This window comes from Oryx dammah, unplaced genomic scaffold, assembly GCF_014754425.2.
Source record: "Oryx dammah isolate SB20612 unplaced genomic scaffold, SCBI_Odam_1.1 HiC_scaffold_18, whole genome shotgun sequence".
In the NCBI taxonomy this organism is placed as follows: Eukaryota; Metazoa; Chordata; class Mammalia; order Artiodactyla; family Bovidae; genus Oryx; species Oryx dammah.
The window spans coordinates 86,958,270-86,972,305 of NW_024070202.1; the positions used below are offsets into that span (position 1 = coordinate 86,958,270).

The 14,036-nt window shown below is 36.6% G+C and overlaps 1 protein-coding gene across 18 annotated transcripts in view; it reads right to left on the bottom strand.

The window, feature by feature from the left end:
* Positions 1 to 2,338: 2,338 nt before the first annotated feature.
* Positions 2,339 to 14,036, bottom strand: part of CADPS2 (calcium dependent secretion activator 2) — a 575,633-nt gene continuing 563,935 nt past the window's right edge. For all 18 annotated transcript variants that reach the window (XM_040259536.1, XM_040259533.1, XM_040259535.1 and 15 more), the window contains 2 exons: positions 8,980 to 9,084; positions 2,339 to 3,292 (listed from right to left, as the gene is read on the bottom strand). In XM_040259536.1, the coding sequence (XP_040115470.1) occupies positions 3,119 to 3,292; positions 8,980 to 9,084 (279 nt within the window). In that variant the 3' untranslated portion in view covers positions 2,339 to 3,118. The remainder of the gene's footprint in view (positions 3,293 to 8,979; positions 9,085 to 14,036) is intronic.

Sequence of the window (14,036 nt, forward strand, 5' to 3'; positions counted from 1 at the left end):
TAGCAGGAAACCCTTTCTCCAGAGCGAGGGACAATGAACTAAAGGGAATTCAAGTGGAAAAATCCGTGAACACAAGAACGACCCGCAGCTGGAGCTGCAAGGTCTCCATTAAGCTCTGTGTGGTTCTTTCCCTTTCCGGGAAAAAGGCATTATTATTATTTTTCTCCAACAAGTGCTTGGAGAAACTTTCCCTGTAGATGTGTTATTTAACAAACCCATTCCGGCTGGATATTAGACTGTATTATTTATTTTCTCCTGTAACAATCACCAAACTGTCCGAAGAAGGTTCCCCCCCCTCCCCCTTCTCAAGACGTTTAGGAAGGTAGAGAGATTCCTTTTAAGTTAAAAATTATTTTCATTTCAAAAATTGTGCTACATTTGTTAGATTTTCAATTAAATTCTTAATTTAAAAAAAAAAACAACACTTGGCTTCCTTTTAATAGACAGATGCTTTGGCATTCACCTTCACAGTTACACACACCAATGAACAATAATATATTAAGTTATTTCAAGCAATTTGCAGTTATACTGAAGAGCATTTCTGGGCAAAAACCCAAAAATAACTTTTCATTCTTTTTCAGGGTAACTTTATAAATTTCTTTCCAAACACCTTCCTGTGGCTCAAAGGTGAGTCCACACAGTCCTCATAAAACCATAAAACCGTGAGCATCTCGACTACCTGCCTTTGACTGTTGTCCTCTCTGTGCAAGCCAGTGGAGACTGGAGTTGGGGAGGAAACTTGCAGAAATCTCCTGGGTGTACAAGGGAAGAATACCCAAATTGGAGAGAAGCTACAAGAGGCTGACCAGCAAAGAAGGCTAGTGACCAGCAAAGAAGGTGACATAGGTCAGGTCAGCAGTGAGACCCTCCTGGTCCCAACTAATTTCCCCTACAACACATGCTTTCCCCTTTATTTCTGAATTCTATCAGCTAGATAGTCCCTTGAATATATATATGGCTAAGAGAGTGGGGTCATTAATTATTCATTTTAGGACAAAAAGTACCAATTACTCTTAGATATGCTATGTCAAGGATTTGCCTGGTAGCTCAGTGGTAAAGAACCTGTCTGCCAATGCCAGAGACTTGAGTTTTATCCCTGGGTTGGGAAGATCCCCTGGAGAAGGAAATGGCAACCCACTCCAGTATTCTTGCCTGGGAAATCCCCTGGACAGAGGAACCTGGTGGGCTACAGTCCACAGGGTCACAAGGAGTTGGACAAGGCTTAGCAACTGTGTGTGCTCAGTCACGTTCGACTCCTTGCAACCCTTAGGACTGTAACCCGTCAGGGGATGTTCCCCACCCAGGGATGGAATCCCGTCTCTTGCTTCGCAGGTAGATTGTTTACCAGACTTAGCGACTAAACAACAAACAAGCTGTGTCAAAGAAACAGGCATCTGACATAAAGGAAAAGAAGTGTGAGTAATTTCCAAGTAGAGAGCAATTTGAGCTGTGCAGAGCTACCCTGGGGAGGGTACCACTGGGAATTTGAGGGTAGCAGGACTTGAAAAAAGGATAGTATTGGTGTGATGGTAGACAAGAAAGGAAAGGACAGTATTCCAAGACAGACTGCCTGTCAACACAGAGTGGGTCTCTAATCCAGGAAAGGGGAAGACATTTCCTGTCCTGTACTCTTGTAGTATAGGGTCTCCTACCCCAGGACCCAGCACTGAACGAATACAATATTTTACAGCATTTTAACTGTGGCCTAGTCTAGGTCAGGCACGAGAATAAATGTGGAGAGCCAAGAAGTTGTTTCACTTCCGATGCTTCAGAAATGATGTTTACACAAGTTCAGGGGTACCTTCACTTATTCTGCATTAACTTACTTCATTTAAAAATTATTTATGGGGACTTCCCTGGTGGTACAGTGGTTAAGACTCTGTGCTTTCCACTGCAAGGGATGTAGGTTTGATCCCTGGTTGGGGAACTAAGATCCCATGTGGATACCATGCAGCCCAAATAAATAAATAACAATTAAGAAAAATTTAGAAATTACTTATGAATGAATGCTGACATATTTTTGAAAAAAAAATTCAAAGATAAATAGTAATTCAAAATTATAGCCAGAAAATCTTTTGGAGGAAGAAAAAAATGTTAATTAAATTTCAATTGCTAGTTAACATTATTTGCATTTCTAGTATTACTCATTATTAACACTAATTGATAATGTTAACTAGTAGTACATAATATATGAGTATGTAGTCAACATTATCTTTCCTATGGAAATGTGCTGTCATAGTAGCTAGTTCTTTGACCAAGTGTGTGCCTACTAGGTGGAAAGGAGTGTTAATAACTCATACTCATTTGATTATAAATAAACAAAATAAAAACACAGAGCCAAACTCTTGAGATGTTTGTAATACTGCTAATATTTTTTTACTGTATTTAATCTATATAATCCTAATAAATACAGAGGTGGTTAGGACCAAGCAGACTTCTACTGCCTGCAAGCTGTTATGCTGAGAAGTAGAACATGGTATGTTGAAGGCAGCACATTTATTACCCACACTCTGAGATTTTTTTTATACTTGAAAGAAGACATATTCAGAATGGAACAAGACATAAGCCCATTGGATAATCTAGTCTATATTTAGGTTTGGCGATCCTTTAAGCCCAGACCAATTTGGAGTGCTAAGAACCAAGGTTACACATCACAACAACGATAAATTAACTAGGAGACAAACCTTGCACATAAATGATAAACTGTCAAGTACACACCATTTTAACAAGGGTACGTAAGATGGGACTGGCACAGTGATTAGAAGTGGCTTATTCTCACAATGTTGTATCATGAGAAATACATATCTCACTTCACAACACAGGACATGACTTTGATGTTATTACAGAAAACAAAAGTCAAATCTTCTTCAAAAAAAGATTCGTGTTCCAATCACAGAGCCAGCCAAAGGTCATCATTTTAGATCAAGCTACACACAAAAAAAGGCTGTTTTTTTAAAAAAATACTTGCATTTTCTCCTTTAACTCTAATTCCACAGTAACTTTTTAAATGTAGTGTGAAATACAAGCATTTATATTTGGTCCAAACAATCTATGTAATTACAAGAACAGGTACAAAATAAAGTCAAGGTCCTCCTTCCTTCTGCAGAACTGCGTGTTTTCAGCCTTCTTCTTCTTCATCACTGTCTTTCATGGTGATGCCCTGAAGTCCTCCTCCTTCTGAAACAGAAGCTGTAGCCTCCTCCACCGTTAAACGTCTGTGTAGGGTGTCATAGGTCTTACTGTTCAGGGTGCCTTCCAGCACACCCTGCAGTCGGAAGTCCCTGTAGGTTTTCTGGATGAAGAAGAGAGAAACTGCTTAGATCCCTTACAGATTATATGTATGGATGTATATGCGTGCATGTGTGCTAAGGTGCTTGAGTTGTGTCTGACTCTTTGCGACCCAATGGACTGTAGCCTGTCAGGCTCCTCTATCCATGGGATTCTCCAGACAAGAATACTGGAGTGGGTTGCCATGTCCTCCTCCAGGGCTTTTCCCGACTCAGGGATTGAACCTGCATCTCTTATGTCTCTTGCATCAGCAGATGGGATCTTTACCGCTAGTGCCACCTGGGAAGCCCCTATGGATGTATGTGTGTATGTCTAGATGTATATATACTCAGTTGGCATTTCAAAAATGATCTGGTATAAGTCACTAATGGATTCAGATTGTAGCTGCCCATGCCAGTCATCCTGTAGGTGTAGTTCCAGGGAGAAAATGAAATGAGAGACTTCTGACAGTGCTATTCAAACTAGAATCACTCTGAGTAGATCAAAATGTTGTGACCGTCAGATGACAAATGAGCTTTTTTAACCAAAATATTACTAACTGCACAGCATTTACTATTTGAATAACCTGTAACAAAAGTAAAATGATAAAACTTATGTACATTTTCAATGTGAAGGAATTCTTAGTTTTTCAACTGAGGATTCAAAAATACATTTTATAAACTGCATTAGGTTTGGGGGTGTGTGTGGAGGGAAGAGGATTAATCCTAAATACTAAAATAAGTCTGCATTTTTAGCATTTGTGAATTATAAAGTTTATTTATATATATACTGGGTAAAAATCTGTGAGCACCTAAATGTCCCTAAGGATTTTGCCCTTCTGAAATTGCCTTGGAATGTGAAGTGCTAAATTCCAGCATTAAGCTTCCACTGGTGGGCTAATGAAAGACATATTTACACTTTTGTGAAACAGTAAATTATTTGGTATATTATGTGTCACAAATAGAACAAATACCATTTTATTGTTTATACAGTGCTTCTTAACAACAGAAATAACTATACAACTCTGATTTCTGTGGCTCTTAAATATGTAAACTATAGAATTTTCCTCATTTTATTTTTCCCCTTAAGTGAGACTTTCTTCACACATGACATTTTTATGACTAAACAAGGCTGGCATTTTATTATTGATTTTTAAAGTTGTAGTTAGTTGAATGGGGGATCAAAATATAGATAAAGATAGCTTATTCTATAGAAACACTTCCAAGGCCATTAAAATGCTAAATATCTTTATAAAGTTGTGTTTTTTTTTTCTGTCCTATGTTAGATTTAGAATAATAAACAGCCAGGTTTCAGTCGATTGTCCCAGAGTATCCATACATATCCATGTGCCAGTTTTTTGTTCTAAATGATTGCTAAAAGTCACTTTTTTGGAGGTTGTACTTAGTATAAGAAAAAAGTCAAAGAAGAAGGAATGTTGTAGTTTCTGGCCCAATGTAACAACTCCAATAGCTGAAACATTATGGGATGCCTGATTTCACTCCACACAATTAAAAGGAAAATATAATATTCAGACAGTTGAGCTGAAGGTGCTTATTCACTTGAGGGCAGAAGGGCTGATGGATGGCATCTTAAGCCCCTGGATATACACACCTGGTCTATGAACAGACTTCTGGGAAGGAACAGAACCATTACAAGGTAGTGGGGTCCTTGGTATTTTCCCATTTTATCTTCTTGTCATCTAGGATTTGATTTATGCCCTATGGTATCATTCACATTTCAGAATGATATTCTCTTGTCATAAATAAAATGCATATTTGAAAAGTCTACCACGTGTCCAAAAAATAAACTGAACTGTGAGGGACACGGACTGTATCTGAGGTCAGTATCTCAACAGCAAGAAGAGTTTGGTGCCTTTTTTTTCCTTAGATGACCAAAACGATTCTAATTTGATTTTAATATTTTATATTAAGACACATAAAACCTACCATCCTCACTGTCTTTTTCTAAATCATTCTATGCCACTAGGGAAGCCCTCTAAACCATTAAACCTTATTATTACTATGGTGATATTTCACACCAAAACTTAGGTAATTTGCTCCAGAACCCACAAAGTAACTGTTAGGCCAATTTTGTCTAGAAAATTTGGTAACTGGTTTGCATGGTATTGCTACATAAGAGATTTGTGTTCAAGCCATTAACAGTCTAACAGGTTAAAAATATATCAAGCATACAAAATATTCATCTACAGATAAAACATCTGAAATAAAGTATTATTGTTCCACTGGCAATGATATACTGAGTTTGTGAGTCCTACTTTCGTATTTTATTGGAATAGCTTTCTTTACATTTACTCTAATTATCAATAAGTTGGCTGGGAGAGAGCTGTAGTGTGGATTTGCCATATTAAAGGCTTTGTAGTTTGTATAAAATTGGACTCTGCTTCCTTATTTTATTAGGAAGTGATAAGCTATTAGCGGAACTGCAGGGCAGGAACCCTTGCAATCTCTTTCTCTTTTTTTAGAATTCATAAAATGTTATTGACACGTAGAGATCCTCCGTGGCTGCCAAGAAGGTCTGCTTGGCTCTTACTTAAGACAAGTGCCTGCCGCGGGGTGCTGCTCACTTGTTGTCTTTTCTCCTGGTAAAAGAGGCAGCTCATTCACGTTAACTGCTTCAAAATGTCAAATGGCCTCTAGGGAGAACGGCAATCCATCAGCCATTTTATTTGAGGATTCTATTTTACCCTTCCCCAAATAAATCATTCTGATGTTACAACTTTGTTAATTTCTTAGTCCTACATCTTCTGTGAAAATTTTATTGCAATTTGTATCTTCTCAGTGAGCAACACAAATGAACCAATGACCGTCTAGGTGTCTTTGTGGGGCAGAGTTGGTTATCATATACATTTTGATGGCATCCAGGTCTCCATGGGCACAGAAGAATGACAATGCTTGCAAGGATCACGTTTCTAGAGTCTAGTAGCTGGGCTCCTGAGTAGAATGCACTACTCTGCTGTAACAGGCAGGTCCAGTCTATGTGATGTGGATGGAAGGACAGCCTACTCAGAGCCTGCACAACTCTATACATGTGCTGTTTAACTGCTGCGTAAATTCACTGGAAAATGAACATTATAACTATATAGGCTCCAAAGAGTGATGAATCTATGTATGAAATTGGCTAGTGTCTGCTTATATTCAAAGTAGAAAAAAATAATTAGAACACTAAATTAATTCATTCTAATTTTCATTGTAAAAATAACCACTTTTAATTATTAAATAAAACACTAGGACTTGATTAAATGCATCAGCCCAAGAAAGTATTGACTGAGTTTAGGGGCCTGCTTGTGAAAAATAAAACCTGGAAAGTCAAACATATATACATGAAATTTAATTTCATATTTATCAGTCTTGATTGCTGGTAGCCATAATGAACACTATATTAAAATAAGATTAAAAAACAAGATAGAATGACTTAGAATAAAATGGAAATGTCACCCTGTAATTAACAAAATTATTAATCATTTTTCCTGCTAACTATGTGAATGACTAGTGAACATTAGAAAAGGAACGACTTTGAAAGAAAAAATGATGGGTTAATAAAACATGCAGATTCTTATTCTAAATACAAGAGCTTACCAACCTATCAACTAATATCAGTCACCTGAGTTCGTAATTTCTGACATCCTGAATACAGCAGATATTAGCTTGAAAATATGGCTGATCTTAAGGGATACTAGCTGATCCTAAGCTAATCCTAATATCAGTCACATTATTGACTGCAGCCTTAACATGTACATATATTTAGAACATAAACAAAGATTATTCTGATTATCTTTTATGAAAAACAAACTTCAAAAAAAAAAAAAAAGAAAAAGAAAAACAAACTTCATTTGAAAGCTCTCCAAGTCACGTTTATAGAAACAAGGAAGAAATCATAGAGGAGCTAAAGCAAATATGAACACATCGTGGTGTGTTTTCAGTTTTTTTGTAAAATAAATAACACCTGGTAAAAAGTGTTCTAGATCAAAGGTAGTTTGTTGATTGAAATGGAATGTGTTTAGTGTATAAAAGTTACTGGATGGCTATAATTTTACTTGCTGTTTATGACTAATCATGATTGCTATCACTGTGACATCATAGGTCTGGTTCTGTTCTAGCAGATTTGCCAATTTCTGACTTTAGAACTTTCCTCTTGGTGGGTACTTTAATCTCTGATAACTTCTGTGTCTATGGTACAAAAGAGTCTGCAATCTAATGAGACTGCAGGAACGAAGAGAATGGTGGAAAATATTTTAATATGAATAAAGCTTTTAACGATGTGATACAATGGTTCTTCTCAAACTTTATCATCTCTCAGAATCCTCTGGAGGGCTTGTTCATGTGCAGATGGCCAGGCGCTGTTCACAGACACTCTGATTGAGTTGGTCTGGGGTGGAGCCAAAGAATTTGCATGTCTAAGTTCTCAGGTGATGCTGGTAATGTTATATCAGGAATGACACTGTCAGAACCACTGCATAGACGTGTGTGTGCACACATACACATATGAATATATATACATATGTATATATGTGCATAAAGACACACGCAAATATATAGGCACACACCCATGTAGATAAATACACGAAAGTGAAGTGAAAGTGTTAGCCGTTCAGCTGTGCCTGACTCTTTGCGACCCCAAGGACTGTAGCCCAGAACTGCTGATTTGCAATAGCTTAGAGTTCTGTTTCAGAGAAGGCAATGGCACCCCACTCCAGTACTCTTGCCTGGAAAATCCCATGGACGGAGGAGCCTGGTAGGCTGCAGTCCATGGGGTTGCTAGGAGTCAGACACGACTGAGCGACTTCACTTTCACTTTTCACTTTTCACTTTCATGCACTGGAGAAGGAAATGGCAAAGCCACTCCAGTGTTCTTGCCTGGAGAATCCCAGGGACGGGGGAGTCTGGTGGGCTGCCATCTATGGGGTCGCACAGAGTCGGACACAACTGAAAAACTTAGCAGTAGCAGCGGCAGAGTGCTGGTTTTGGCCAAAATGTAAAATTTGTCTCAATTTTAAGAAAAAGTTATACCTGTGGTACATTCTGCATTTCTACTAGAATTTATAAGGTGTGAAAAATCATGTGAGTTTTAAAGGTGTGAATAAGATATTATCTTAAAGTCTCTCCTAAGTATACTCTTGAAAAGCATAAGTCAAGACAGCCTTGGTGAACTGAGATTACATCTGTTGGTGGTTATGGATGGTCCCCAATACTCACACTGATTATCTTTCACATATTGGGGTATGCTTCCAAAAGAATTCAGGCAGTGACAACGTTTTACTTTCATATCAGGATATAATGGAGATCCTCGTCGTCTTAGGGGCAAATATAATTCAAAATCCTTCTAATGATATATTAATAAATATGAAGGAAATGTATGAGGAAAAAACATTGCTGTAACTAAGATAATTAATACAAAATTATTATGGACCTACTACATTTAGGTAAATATGGTAGGGGCTTTATGTATATTATCTTAAAATGTGATTCCTTGGTAACAAAATACTTTTTATTAGTGGAAACACGATAAATCTGTGTTTATTTCATAGTCTCACTGAAAATGGAATAAACAGCAGTGCATCATTGCCAACAGTGATGTTTTTAAAGTACTTATATCCACTTGGTTCTATTAAATATGATTTTCTTATATGTCAATATCTTGCCATTATTCTTTATAGCTTGGTGGGCAATTCACGTCTTAACACATTTTGTTTACCTTCACAATCTTGATGAGTGTCTTCAGTTGGTAAATATGAAGCTGAAGGTCTAATCTATCAGCCAGCCACACACAGATGACTTTCATGGAGCTGCTGTACCATTGCTGCAAAGAAGGATGGGGCAGAAGGCAGGAGAACAAAACAAGAAAACAACCTCTGCAGTATTCATTTAACAGATTTGGTAATGAGGGGGTAATGAAACACTCCACAATGACCACAGACCAGCACTTGAAGTCAATAATGCTATAATTTCCCGTTAACAGAATTGTATGTTTTGCTAGAAAATCTGCTAAGTTGACCCGGGCTGTTCTTTATATGAATTAACATTACAGTCTTTCAGCTGCAACATATTCATGGGAAACTAATTTTGCATTTTCAGCCTAGCAGCCTGCTTTGTAATTTATAGGTAACAATGGGTACTAAATACATAATATGGGAGTGAATGGACTGCCAAGCCGCAGGAAAAAAATGGGTAAATTATTTTCAAAGGGAAATTTCCCACTAATCTGTAGGTTATGTAAAAATCAGTAGATGCCATAATGCATGTAGGCAATACCTAGAAGCAGCATTTTAAAGGAGGGATGGCAAAAAACATCCACAGTTTACTAACCTCTAATCCCCCAAACACCTTTATCTATTACTGGTTGTTAAGTATTTGCCAAGATGGCATAAAGCCACCTAAAATAAAGATTTCAGATCTTAGAAAGGAATGTTATCAGGATGGAATTCTTGTGTCTTATAAGAATTACAAAAACACATGTCAGTTGACCAAATTATAAAAGAGAACAATCTGTTTCATTTTGCAAGTGTTTTCGGAGGGTTCATGTTTTCTGTTTATGAAAACTCTCTTGAGGGGAAAACTGAAATTCTCCTCTAATGTACTTTCTTGCTCCTATATAATATCTGTGAGTATTGTAAAAAGAAATTTTGTTCCCATTCTCAAGAAAAGGCAATCTGCCATTAGTGATGACATTTTAAGGGAATTGGTACTCATATGCCAGAGCCAGGTTTAGATAATACTGTAAGAAAATAATGCTATTCATTCAGATAATGTGAGAAATAGCAACATCCATGCAGCATTTAGGAAGTGACAAGAGTTTTTGAGAGAGAAGGGATTTTGTGCCTTGCTTGAATATACAAAAACAGTGACACCACAGATCACAAATGCATGTGTATGTTGTTAGGTATTCAAACAGAAAAAAGTTTTTATATTTCTTCCACAGTAAAGCAGTAAATTCAAATTTCTAAAAGAAATCTCAAGTGATGTAAGTCTGAAATTCACCTGGACTTGCATTTTATAACATGTTCTAACAAAATTTAGTGTAAGGAATGGTAGTTTAAGCCTAATGTAAAAATGAATTGGTTTCAGATTTCATCAGACTTATTTCTATTAATTGGTAGGTATACTGGACACACATGCATAAAATGAGATAAGCTATTTGAAAATGAATAATTGATCTATTGAATACTGTGATATCAAATGGATGAATGACCATTCCAGTTTTTAAACTGTGAGATGGGCTAAGGTTTTTTTTTAAAAATGTTTTTCATGTACCCAGTTTTGCTTTTTCCTAATGATTACTTTCCTAACTTTCAGAATGTGTAAAGGTATCAGATACAAGTTTTATAAAACAAGATAATCCTAAATTCTTTAAAAATAAACTAATAAATTTAGTACTTCAGCTGACATATTAAATCTTAATAGATTAGTATCTGATATTTAAATCCTCTATTTTCTTATTTTAAATGATAGCCTCAACTTCTTAAGTTCTATTTTAATGCAAGCAAACACTCACAGGTATTGGTGATATTGAATATGGGTATACTGAAGTAACATAACACCCTTACCTTGACTCCTCTCTCCAAGTACCTTGAAAGCTAAAATGTAGCCAAAATGGTTATGACTCTTAAATTATAGCGCTTCTTCAAGAGGTAATTTAGTTGGGGGACAAAATATGATATATTGTACTAAGTTTATAACATACGCAATAATCTGGCTGTCAGACTATAAAGTTACTATATATGTGGTAGGTTGTATGAATTTGAGATAAATGAAAATACTTTCTTAAAATTACTCCTTATGCATCTTATGTTCTTAAAAAATCCACAGATAATTTAAAATTAATGTAACTTCATTTTTCTATTACATGTAAATGATACTTATGATTAAGTGATAATTGAAAGGACATCTAATATAACACAGAAACTTGTTATTAATATAACTTCTGTAACACAATGCCAAAATTGTAATTTTAAAGAAGAATAATTTGGGAATCAAATATCTAAAGTTAACTATAAAATCAGAGAAAAAGAATTAATGTTAATAAAATGCTTAAGCCACTTTATCATCATCTTGCTTTAAAGGCAAACAAATTATTCTACAAGGAACATTCTATAAGGGAAATTATTTCATCCACTAATCATGCATAATTTTAATTCCCAAGTCAAAGCATTTTGAAGAACTTCAGCGAAAGCAAGCAAATGAAGAAAAATAAGCAGCTTAACTTAGAGTTTATGGTGTTATGAAGAATAAGCTAACAAACCAAAAAAAAAAAAAACTCACTAGGACTGCTTCTTTCTTGTATATGCTGAAACATACACGCACACCCCCCAAAAATAAAACCACCAAACAAAACAGATGTCAGTAGCATTTTCCTATTTCTGGAGCTGGAATAGAAATGTTCTTCTTTTGGGTGGAGGATGGTAGGTCCCATTTTTTTTATTTTGAGAAAAAATTCAAAGGTAAGTTAGCTTCATTCCCCTCAGCCACCCACCTCCTCTACCGAAGCAAACCAATCCCCCAAAACAAAGAAAAAAAAATTTGAAAGGGGTGAATGTGCAGTGAAGTGTGACTGTTAGAAAATGTGCTTTCAGTTTGGAAAAGTTAATTTTATAAAGCAAGTTGGTTGACTATTCACTTTTCCCTTCAGGGGATGACAACGAAGGGTGCTGGAGCTTGCACTCAAGTCATGGGTATGGCATTACTGCTTATTCTCTGCTTGGTCTACTTAGGAATAAAGCAGTAAGTGTATATTCTGCACTCTTTTTTTTTTTCCCTCCATCAATCCATGCCAGCAGCCTACCACTTTAACAAAAAATGTGTGTTTTTTTTTTCTTTTTGTGGTTCATTCAACTCCTCTAAGGGCATGCATTACTCACTTCATTTTCTTGAGATATCTCTTTTAAAGCAAAAATAAAAGAAAAGGAAAGGCTAGGGTTGACTCTGTGAGACCCCTGTATTTATTCACACTTATTGTGCATGACTGTAGACTGGTAAATCATATTAGCGGCCCGTCTCCCCATCAAGCTGCTACTTGCTTTCCAGCCCTGGGAAGGTTCAACAAATCAACAGGAGCACGGAAAACAGAACATCAGTCTAATCTAGTGTTTAAGGTGAAGTTTTCAAACCCAATCTAAGAAGATCTTTAGAGCAAGCAACAAGCTGAAGGGCTCAGAAGGTGGTATTGACAATGAAAGAGTGTTGAAATATTGAGAAGCGCAGCACTTGTGCATTTTTAATAACAAGAGGGTCAACAAGGACACAGCTCCCTTAGTGCCAGGAGTTGCCACTGACTATGGAAATTGCCACACCAGGGCTATAAACGCTTGCAGTTCATCAGCTTTCTTAAACAGTTCATCAGCTTTCTTAAACACCCTGAACCCCCTCAGTGGACCTTTAGTCTTGAATTAACAAACCAAAGCAATGAAAGAGGGTGCATTCTGAATGGCTGGCATTGATCCCCAACTGTGTCAGCACTGCTACAGGCCCTGAAAAACTCTCTCCATTGTCAATAGAAATTGACAAACCTCGTCTCCTAAATAGTGCAGCTGAGCCAGGCGGGATCTACGCAGCTGTAAAGGGCGCTGCTCTTGGGGCCGGGGAGCACTAACAATGGAACAAGCATGAGCTCTTTGTCAGTCCCAGACTCGGCAATTTTCTAACAAGGATTAAAGTTGTTTCTCGGCAGTGCTGGTTGAAAAGAGATTTAGCAACACACGGTGCTTTCTTCATGCAAGTTAAAGAGAAGTAGTTAAGGAATTTCATTATTCCCTTGACTAGTGGAAATACAAAACAAATATATTAAATATGCACGGCTCCCTTTTCTGCCTAATTTATAACATTTGGAGGCAAGAGGATTCAATGCAATAAAACACTTCTTGCCTGGAAACAAGCACTCTACCTTTATTTTGGAAGTTTTATATATTTTTCTTTTTAAGAAAGTCCAGCCGCTTGCCACCTGGAATGAGGTCTCAATACATACTAATGCACAATGTCTTCAGACCCTCTGGGGCTGATATTCCTAAATCTGAATCACAGGACCTCATAGGGTCCATGTATTACCGCGGCTTCGAGCAAATCATTTGTCATAATGCGGCTTCTGATGATGATGGCTGGGTAAAAATAACTGCTTTGCTGGGGAACAAATCTGTGATCTATTTTCTGCTTAAGTGTTTAGCTTTTTTATTGATTATGAATTGGTACAACTAGTTGATATATTTTCATTCTTCTCCAGCTAGTCTCATCTCAATAGGTGAACAACAGAAAAAAAAAAAAAAACAACAAAAAACCCACAACCAATACTTTTAGTGCCCCCAGATATGGAATGACTAAATTTCCACAGTATGTATGTATTTCTTCATTTATTTCAAGAGAAGCTGTCTGTTTTTATCAGTCAAGTCACTGTGTTGAAATGAAATACCATCTAGAAAATCTCATCTGAGGAAGTATGTACCTCTTAAATGTTAAGATGAATTGAATAAAAGAACAAATAACAATTTTGAAAAGATGAAGGTTTTAAAAAATCTGATAAATATAAAACATCCTTTAAGATCATGTTGTGGCTTTAGAGGGCTACAAAATATTTAGAAAAGTGAATATTTACAGTTTCACCAGTACATTAAAAAGTAAATATAAATGCTTCTTTATACATGGAGTGCTCCTTTGGTCCACAGTACATCTGTTTGACATAATTAAATTTGTGGTCACTCACTTCTCATTTCTTAACACTAAAATGTACTTTTGATGTAGTAATTCCATCCTTCCCCCCTCTATTCA